Genomic DNA, 9,574 nt, shown 5'->3' with positions numbered 1-9,574 from the left:
TACAAGTCAAAGAATGGCTAAACGGATTCCCCTCGAAATGCAAAACTCGTCCTTAAGAGAAATCAGGCTCGTCCGGCTTGAACAGCTTTGGCATCTTCAAGCTGGACGAAGCCGGACTAGCAACACGTTCCTTCTGGCTGATCCCTCTTTTTGTATTAGCCGCAAATCTCGAAGCCAATATCGTAGCTCCCAAATGCTGGACATTTTGGTCGTTTTCGCCACTACCATCGTCATTGTCGTAGTATTGGTACAACCCTTCTTGCCTCGCCAGTTCTTCCGCCAGTTTCTTCCGCTTATGCCTTCTCCAAGCCGCTTGTATGAAACATGCCCCCCAAGTCCTCCATTGGTGCGAGTAATACCTGAAAGCAACCAAAGGGTTATTGGTCAGTGGTGCCCGGACTACTGGTAAATCCTGACCTCCCTTAAACCAAACTAAACAAATAAGGACTTCGTAAATCCTGCTCGAGGGTATGGTTCGGGGAGAGATGTATGCAGACTTGATAGAACAACTATTTCTGTTAAACCCTCGGCTTGTGCAAGAATCAGCCTCGCGGTCAATATTACCCTCCCGTTAAGATAATTTCAGTTTTAAAAATAAGAGGTAATCCTGTTCGGGTAAACAACCTGTAGATTTTAATTATAATACCTGAAAGCATGTTGCAGCTTCTTGCTGTGAAGTCGCTTGAACTGTTTTGCCACGAACCGTAGATCTTCTGCTCGAAGTGCAAACGCTTCCACTTCGTTTAGAACTTTCACGGTTCGAGTTGAGGACGGGAGACTGACATTCGATTCGGGCGTCAAGGCCCACGTCAGCAATTCTTCACCACAGAAGTCACCAGGCTTAAGAGTGATCGAGTTGAAGAATCCCGATCGTCCTCCGTTGGTCGTGGAGCTCTCGAGTTGACCTCTTATCACGAACGTCATCTCGTTAACAGGATCCCCTTCACGAACCAAGTATTGGCCTTTCGTGCTCAATGATGGAACAAGGTGTTCACAGATCACATCCAACAGCTGATCATCGTCCATTTGTGAAAAAAATGGAACCTGTAAAATAGGATACCAATATCATCTTTTTAGTTATTGAGGAGGTCATTCAGCTAAATAGATCGTTGTAGAAGGTGAGTAAGCTAAATAGCCGTGTGCTTAATGGAGTACAAGAGAAATAAAGAACTTACACGTCGAACAAGGGCCAAGCAAAGATGCCTCTGAATTTGGCGTCGTAGGTCCAAGGGTAAGGCACGAAGGATATCTTCTTCATCGACTCCTCGGGTAGCAAGCCATTTGTATTGAACAAACCTCCGGATTTTATCTTGTAAATCCGGTGGCAATTGTCTGTGCCTCATCCATTCTTCGGTATCCCTTCTCTTGACCCTCCACTCTTCGAGTCTCGCTGTCGTAGATTGGAGATATGTCTTCATCAAACAAATGTTCAAAACCAAATCAAACCATCATAATCCATCATGTTCTTGATTCTAATAGTGAATGTAAGAATATATGGAACCACATTAGATTACTCTCCAAAAGAGCAGTTCCATCATATATTTAGGAAATATGGTTCAAGTCTAGCCGATGTGATAATCTAATAGTTATAATAGCGAAAAATGACTTCACATACCTGCATATTGCCAATAAGCAGACAGAATATGACCAACCCCCCAAGGCAGACACTACAGCCGAATAGCGTTTCACCCATACTATTACTCGTCTCCAAATTCTGGCCATACGAACTGCATATCATCGAGGGGTTTAAATGATTTTAGCGAAAACTACAGTTAACATCCAGTTATGTCAATCAAATAGATCATACCTTAGGCTTTTCAAGCCAAACCAAAAGCAAAAGAAGTATTTTTCAAAGAAAGTTGCGGACGTAACTCCTTCTGTGAAGGCAGGAGCATACATCCCGAAAGTGAAATTGACCGGGCTAATTTCAGCACTACAATGATTCAACACCTGAGTTTCTTTTAACCATGCATCACGACCTGGCTCGTCCACATGGTCGCAATCAAAATAAAGACGATTGCAGGGGTGACTCAGGTTCTTCTCCTGTGCACATTCTTCTTTCCAGCACGAATATTGTCGCTCAACGGCTAGTAGATACCATGAAGCTCCAATAACCTGCACTGGCATCGTAAAGAAACAATATTATATAACCAATTGGTATATATGAGAATAAGCGAAACCCCATCAGATTACTCTCCAAAATAGCCCTTGATGAGAGAAGGGAGGTTTCAACATATATTTAGGAGAAATGGTCCAAGCCTAGCTGATGTGAGATTCTAATAATATACTTAATGGTTCTCCGAAGAAGAAAAACACAACTGTATAAAAGTTTTACAAATGGTGGATGGTTGCTTACATGGCTAGCTAGCATATACAGCATGAGATAGTAAGCGGCCCCAGCCCAAGCAGTCTGAGCGATTACACCCGTGGTTTTTGTGATGCGTTGATTCAGAGGAAAAATGATGAACAATCGTGGGATATACTGAATGATGATGATTAGAGAAAGGGAATGGTTGGCATGAGCAGTTGAAGGATTTTTCACAGCTGGAATGACGAACCATATGAAAATCTGCAACGAAAAACAAATGAACGTTCCATGTACGAAAAGAAATACCACCTCAATAAAGATTTACACATGCCAAACATTAACAAAAGAGCGAAAAAGTTCATTCTTGATGTATAATAAACGTTTAAAACCACATGTAAAGTCAATCTTTGAACCTACTTCAAATCAAAGCAGAAATAAAATCAAGAGTGGCAGTTTTTATAGATAAGAAAGGCACTCCCCTAACCTTCAATTTCAACCTAAGCCAAACCAAAGGAACCCAGTAAATCCTAGGGATTTTTAGCTCAATAACTTTCTCCGGAAGCTGGTTTTGCAAAATGACCCGTATTCCTAAGTTTTCAAGGGAACGGGTTGTTTTTAACCAGGGCAGGTCATGCTCCTAACTGAAAACTCCTATTAAGGTCATTTATCCAAAAGGACCATAAATCCCACACACGGAGGTAGGATCTTGTCTCTACCCCAAGGGAGAGAGAAGCTGTCTCCGTGGTCTTCAATTTCAACCTCAAAAACAAAAAACCGAACTCATGGTGGGTTAGCATTGTTATACAATGGGGATCTTAACAATGTAAAAATCATAGCATAACGATGGTGTTTCTAACCGGTAATTAAACGAAATTGTGTAAAATTGGAACCAATAATTATCACACAAAAAAGATACAGTAATACATGAAGTAATCATGAATGGACCTGAGGCAAAGGAAGAGCAGCAGCTAAATCAACCGCAAAACCTGTCCTCAAGTATCGAAAAGCAATCTTCCGTGCATCCATAACAAGATCACCCCTCCCAAAAACCCTAGAATTTGGGGCCACATAAGCTGTACGGAACTTAATGAAAATATGGATAAAAGCTATTATATCAATCATAGAACGCCAAACGGTGATAACTGCTGCAAAACCATAATCAGATCGCATACAAGACTTCCGCCTTGAGATCTCCGGAACGAGAAAGTAAAGTGGATCAACGAAAAGGGCATTGAGACAGGTGATTAAGAACATGTAGTTCCATCTGGCGATGAACTGGCCACCGGGATCGAAGATTTGAGTCCACCATGATCCCTTTGGATTATTGGGGACGAGTAAAGTAGGTTTTGTGGGTTGGGGGATTATCGTGGTTGATGAAAGACGAACGTAATTCATCGTGTTCATGATCCATGGAGAATTTCCTTCGAATCTGTATTCAATTTGATTGTGAAATAAGAAACCCTAGGAGAGAGAGAGTAATGAATGCGAGATAAAAGGGGGAGAATTAATGGCAAAGCGCGGGGATGCAACAGAAATTTAAACCAGTGGACTAAAAATTTAAAAGGAGTAAACTACAGTTTTAGTCCCTGTGGTTTGTTTATAATTGTAATTTGTGTCCTTATAGTTTATAATTCATTGTTATGTCAGTTACGGTTTATTTGATGATAAATTTTTTAAGGATTACAATTTTAACCGAAATGTAATGATAACGTGTGGTGCTCTTTTTAATTTGGACAAAATGCGCGAAATAGCAACCTACATTTACAAATTTTCTTATTATAGAAATCTACTTTCAGTTTTTCTTATTACAACAATGTACTTTCAAAATATTTTTTATTAGGATGTCGTACTTTCAAAAATTACCCGTTATAACATTAGGTAACCTTTTAAAATTAAATTTACTCATTATATCAAGTTTGTTTGCCACCTCATCATTCACGTAAGCTGTCCACATATACGATAGTGCTGACATGGTATTTATGATGTAAAAACGTTGTTTTTTTCGTAAAATCGACAAAATAATATTTGTTTTCATATTAAATAACGATAACCTTTGAGCTAGTATATCCAATCCCGATGTAAGGACTGGGAATGGGATGTTAGCAGTAAAGACGGATTTGGTAAGTCACCAATTTTCAACATCGTGTACCAACCAATAATCCAATACCGTATAGTTATACCAACCAACTGTATTTGGTACAAGTTCAACTGGTACGAACTCTTTTCGATTGTACATGTTGGTATTGGTTTTGTACCAACGTCAACTTGCATATATGAAACATCGCCATTTTGTTTAAATTATTTAGTGACATTTTGATTTTCCAGGTACCAAATGTAATGTTTTAAGGATTTTTAATTGTAAAAAGTAAAACTTACAAACATTCAAACATCCAAACAAAATAGTTAAAGTGACAATGTTTAATATTTCAATACTTAAAAACATCAAAACTAATAAGTCGATATCATGGTACCACCATGACAAGCAACTTCCAGTGCTCTATATAAAAAACAAGCTTGCATACTTGGTACAGTACTATCAACCGACTATAATTAATAACTTAGTTGGCACGGTTGGTATACGTAGTGGTTGGTTTAGTTTGGGACAAAATTGCCACCACCAGTACGCAAACTAGACTGCATACATCCTATTCCCGCCTCCAGAAGGGATATATTGGGTTCGTTTGGTTTTTATAACCGTAAACATACACTAAGAAGTTGAAGAGTGGGAGCCAATTAGAGATAATGTATTACTCAAATTCTCATAACTAAAGGTATGCAAAAGTGACAATTTCCTGGGAAGAAAGAAACGATTTGATGTATAATTATTGTTGATGAATTAGAAACTTCCAAAAAGAGGTGAAAATGTACATATGATGCAAGCTACAACAATCGGAAAAAAGTCGCACATCAAACGAGCAGCCACGAAGTTGAAGCCGTTCATAGCTCGGGGTGGTGTTCTTATTCTAGGCTCAAGCTTCACCATAAATACCTGAGGAAATGCGAATCGATGATTTAGAAAGATAAAAAAAAATAACAGAAATAATGCCAGAAAAAAGAGATGCATGCCAATGAAACCAGTAAGTCCCACTTGAAAGTAGGGTCTAGGATGGATGAAATGTATACAGATCTAACCTCAACCCAAACAGTAGAGCAGTTGTTTCATGCTGATATGGAATGTAGTTTGAATTATACACCTACATTTCCTATTTCAGAAATATTTGTACTTTTTTATTCAAAGTGTGCAAATATTGGTTTTGAAGATGAAAATTGATCTGTTTGTCTCATCTCCCGCTTTTTTTTCCACCTATTTTGATGGGACAGAAAAATGCATTTCTGTCCCACTCAATCATGTCAAGTCTCGGTCTATTTGTGCACGAAAAGTGAGACAAGAAGTTTTTGTTTTGTCCTGTCATGGATTGTCCAGCATGCCGAATGCACTAAATGACAAATCCGTGTATGCCACTTCTTGAAAGCTTGAGAAAAGATTATACCTTTTGCAGAGTTCATTAAAGTTCCGATACCCGTTGTAGAATATGAACCACATCAAGACCATGACCAAAGCATCTATCACGAGTTAAGATACCCAAAAGATTCAGAACTAGGTTAATGACAACATGTAATTAACACACCTAGGGGATCTATCCCAAAATAAAATGTCCACGATGAAATAATCAAACAGTTTTAAAAATATGTAATTATTACCCTTTTTAAATAACTAAATGACAATTTTACCCTTAATAATAGACAGAATAACGAATTTCTCTATCTCATAATGAATGGTAGAACTGGAAAGTATTAACTTACTTTAAAAAGTGGGCATTTATTCAGGGACAAAAGGATTATGAAGTCTGCTAATATCTTTTAGAAAAATAAACATAGAGAAATTGTTGACCAAACGCAATCATCAATAGGGTATTAGGTAAATTAAAGCAGTTCCTCATTCTTCATATGCAAGAACCTTATGTGGGTAGACTTGTATATGTAACTATCATTTGTATTTGCAATTCTTTTTTGGGTAACCATGGTATCCGGGCTAACCCCCCCGGCGAAGACAAATGTCTTGGAGTCATCGCAGGTGAACCTCCATGGCTACAAGGACTATGGCAGCGCCTAGATTTGGATTCAAAGGGGATCCAGGGAAGATGAGATTTCCACTACATCCCCCTGAGCCATGCTCCACAGACCAAACGAACAAGATAGCAAATTCAAAAACCAAATGAACCAAGTATATCCCACCTAGAGGTGAGGACTGCGAGGTACATTGCATGCAGACTTGGCATCTACCATAATGAATAGAACAGATGTTTATGACAAATAGCAGATTCGACTTTGGATGAAAAGGATACTGAACAAATAGCGCTCCCACGGGTCCAACATGTACAGTCCAAAAGTGACATTGTAAAGGAAGATCTTGCGTTGAACCCAGTTCATAGGCATGGTATCAAACCTAAGACAAAAACTGCAAGAGAATGTCATAAGCATTTACATGTGATGTTGTAAATCTTGAAAACCTAAGAAGCACATAAAGATCAGTCAGCCACTTTATACAGATTTCAAGAATATTTCCCTAATACTATCGGTAAAAAGTTGGATGTTTTTTTTAAATATATAATATTTTATATATGGCAAAACTCACGCACTCCTCACCATTAGTGATGCTTGAACCCTTGACCACCATGGAGATGGAAGTTGGCTCTGTTGGTAATACGGGTACCTTTGGGCCAATGACACTTTGGTTTAGAAAGTTGGATGCTATAGGAACAGAAACCCCATGTCGTGCTAAAGATTTCACTTAGCACTACCCAACCTTTGAAGTGTTTTTCGTTTCTTTTCTTTGAGAAAGCAAGATCAAAGAAACACACGCCCATATCGCCATTTAGGCCCGAACCCACAACCACATGATGCAAACTACATATATTGTTTCAAGAAACGGAATGCACGTTGATAACCATTTTCTGGTTTGTTTTAATGTCTATGCAATAATGTGGTGGCAAACCCCTCATTCTAGATGAGTGCTATCTGACCTGTGTTCAAAGGTTTCCCAACAAATGAAGATGGCAGATAATCATCCATGAGAGTGACCCAATGGTGCATAGAACGAAGTCACGAACTAGAAAAGATTGGAGGGGCGAGAGTGGTGTAGATGGGTGAATGAATTGTTGAAGGTTTTCAGGTTTTCATTTGCAATGGGTAGTTAAATAAGTTACCAAGCTTGTCTCATCTTCCTATTTGTTCCGCCTACTTTGGAGGAACAGAACAAATGCATTTCTGTTCCATTCAATCCTGTTCAGTCCTATGTTAATTGTCGCACCAAACATGGCACAACAAGTTTTTGTTTTATCCTATCATCTCCCACGTACCAAAAGCACCCCCCCCCAACAGAACTTATATCAGCCATGCCTGATCCCAGAAAAGAGGACCCAATGGCAACAACCAAAAGTGTTAATAATCCTAATGGCAAAATGAGATGGAAATACTAACATTCCCATTCATTCACTCTATTTCGATTTATTAAAATCTTATTACAAGTTCTACAAATTTTTCTTACTTCGTTGCAATTTCTAAATTCATATATCGTTTTTTTAATTTCCATGAACAATTCATTCATTATCATCCACTCACAAGCAAAGTATCAACTCATAACGCAGCATAGATTTGCGAAAGGATCGACAAGCGTCTAAACCCTTTGAGGTTGAGAATTACGGAATAGTAAAACTCAAAAACTCTCAAGGAGAAGAACTGTGTTAATTGATAATTTGCCGTATAATGAAAACATTAAAACCTACTTATAGACTAAGGGGATGTTTACCCAAATGCTTACCCGGTAAGTGCTTACCTATAGGAGTCAACACTATAATTTATTTTGATGAGTAAGATTTAGTACATCAAAACGTATTGAATGCAACAATTTACCGGGTAAGCGCTTACCTGGATAAGAGTCGTAATCTTCACTTACCGGGTAAGACTCTCCATCCTTTTCATCGCTCTTACCCAGTAAGATTATTGGCCCTTGTCATGTCCATCCAATAAGGAAATTTATTCAGTAAGCACTTACCAAGTAAGAGTTTAGTAAACGGCTCCTAAGCTAACTAAGAGATAACTGTGAAACTTAAATTCAAACTCAATCCTAATCCTAAATTAATTATGAAACTAATTAATTAAAGTAAACTATTAATAATTCTAATCTAATCATAAAACTGATAACAATAACTAAAACTATATAATTATCCTAAACTAATTAAGAAACAAAATGATCAAATAAACACATAAAAGCAGTTCTTTCGGGAATTGGTACGTCGCGGGATAAGTCACGTAAGCGACTGTGTTTCGACTTTTGATCCGGGTATTTGGACTTCTTTTGAGCTGGTTTTCGTCTTCTCCAAAGATCTAAGGGTATTTAAGTAATTTATCATTCTTATGTAACTCCCAAAAATTTTAATTGGGAGTTACAAATCTTAAATTATCACTAATTGATCTTCATGTAATAATGACATGAAGTTTCACATGTGATCATCTTACTGAATTTTACATTTATTCTTCCTATAATGGTTTTGATATTGTCAATTTGAAAAAAGTCCCTTTTGTAAACATTCCGTTATAGTCCGAGTAATATGGATAATCATAGAGTAAAACGGATTGACGACAATGAGAATGAAAAAGCTAAAAGCGTCTATGAATACATTCGGAATTCGAATTTCCGAAAGTGAAGAAAATGATCAATAAGTGTCCCAATATGAACATACGATAGCTACGAACACACTAATGTGAACACGCCTACATTAAAGATTTGAGTTCGGTATGATAAACAATATTTCTTCACTAAGTTTTGAATTTCAGTAAATCCACATCCTTGTTGCTCTTTTGAATTATCTACTTTGTGTAATAATAGATTTAGTTTTGAAGACTAACTACATAGGGGTTGTTCATTATGTTCATTAAAGATTTGACTTCGGAATGACAAACAATATACATTCTTCACTAAGTTTTCRATTTYWDTAAATTCACATCCTTGTTGYTCTTTTTAATTATCTACTTTGTGTAATAATAGTTTTAGTTTTGTTACTGTTTTATGTCATATAGCACAAATCATATCATGCTTATATAGGGGCTGTTCATTATGTTCGCTGTGCCATATTACTTGATCACACATATAGCGATTACATTTTTCATACTAGGATGCATTAAGACATTTGTGCACAGGCACACATATATTAACAGATATCAAATCAGCACAAATAACACAGACGTAGACGTTGGGATTCGTTA

At 37.5% G+C, this 9,574-nt stretch overlaps 2 protein-coding genes across 2 annotated transcripts in view; both read right to left on the bottom strand.

The window, feature by feature from the left end:
* Positions 1–3,758, bottom strand: LOC112511605 (probable cyclic nucleotide-gated ion channel 16). Its single transcript, XM_025117294.1, has 7 exons — positions 3,254–3,758; positions 2,357–2,569; positions 1,808–2,115; positions 1,616–1,727; positions 1,176–1,412; positions 647–1,044; positions 1–359 (listed from the first exon to the last, which is right to left on the bottom strand). Exons 1-7 carry the CDS (start codon positions 3,710–3,712, stop codon positions 53–55), a joined length of 2,034 nt encoding a protein of 677 aa, XP_024973062.1. The 5' UTR covers positions 3,713–3,758; the 3' UTR covers positions 1–52.
* A 1,274-nt stretch (positions 3,759–5,032) lies between these two features.
* LOC112511606 (serine palmitoyltransferase small subunit A-like) overlaps positions 5,033–9,574 on the bottom strand; it is a 7,566-nt gene continuing 3,024 nt past the window's right edge. Inside the window, exons 2-4 of the mRNA XM_025117295.1 lie at positions 6,655–6,767; positions 5,800–5,872; positions 5,033–5,297 (exon numbers count right to left, since the gene is read on the bottom strand). Of these exons, the coding sequence (XP_024973063.1) occupies positions 5,285–5,297; positions 5,800–5,872; positions 6,655–6,745 (177 nt within the window). The 5' untranslated portion in view covers positions 6,746–6,767 and the 3' untranslated portion in view covers positions 5,033–5,284. The remainder of the gene's footprint in view (positions 5,298–5,799; positions 5,873–6,654; positions 6,768–9,574) is intronic.

The sequence above is a fragment of the Cynara cardunculus genome, assembly GCF_001531365.2.
Source record: "Cynara cardunculus var. scolymus isolate 2C chromosome LG 4, CcrdV1, whole genome shotgun sequence".
Classification (NCBI taxonomy): Eukaryota; Viridiplantae; Streptophyta; class Magnoliopsida; order Asterales; family Asteraceae; genus Cynara; species Cynara cardunculus.
Note: the sequence above shows the minus strand (reverse complement) of the source record. Positions and strands in the feature narration are given on the sequence as shown.

What these genes read in the sequence shown, in the direction of transcription:
- LOC112511605 (XM_025117294.1), bottom strand. Translation starts at nt 3,712, where the DNA reads ATGAACACGATGAATTACGTTCGTCTTTCATCAACCACGATAATCCCC. An exon ending in CTGCTCTTCCTTTGCCTCAG is followed by an intron (nt 2,570 to 3,253) that starts GTCCATTCATGA and finishes TTTTCGTTGCAG; the next exon opens with ATTTTCATATGGTTCGTCAT. An exon ending in TGTATATGCTAGCTAGCCAT is followed by an intron (nt 2,116 to 2,356) that starts GTAAGCAACCAT and finishes ATGCCAGTGCAG; the next exon opens with GTTATTGGAGCTTCATGGTA.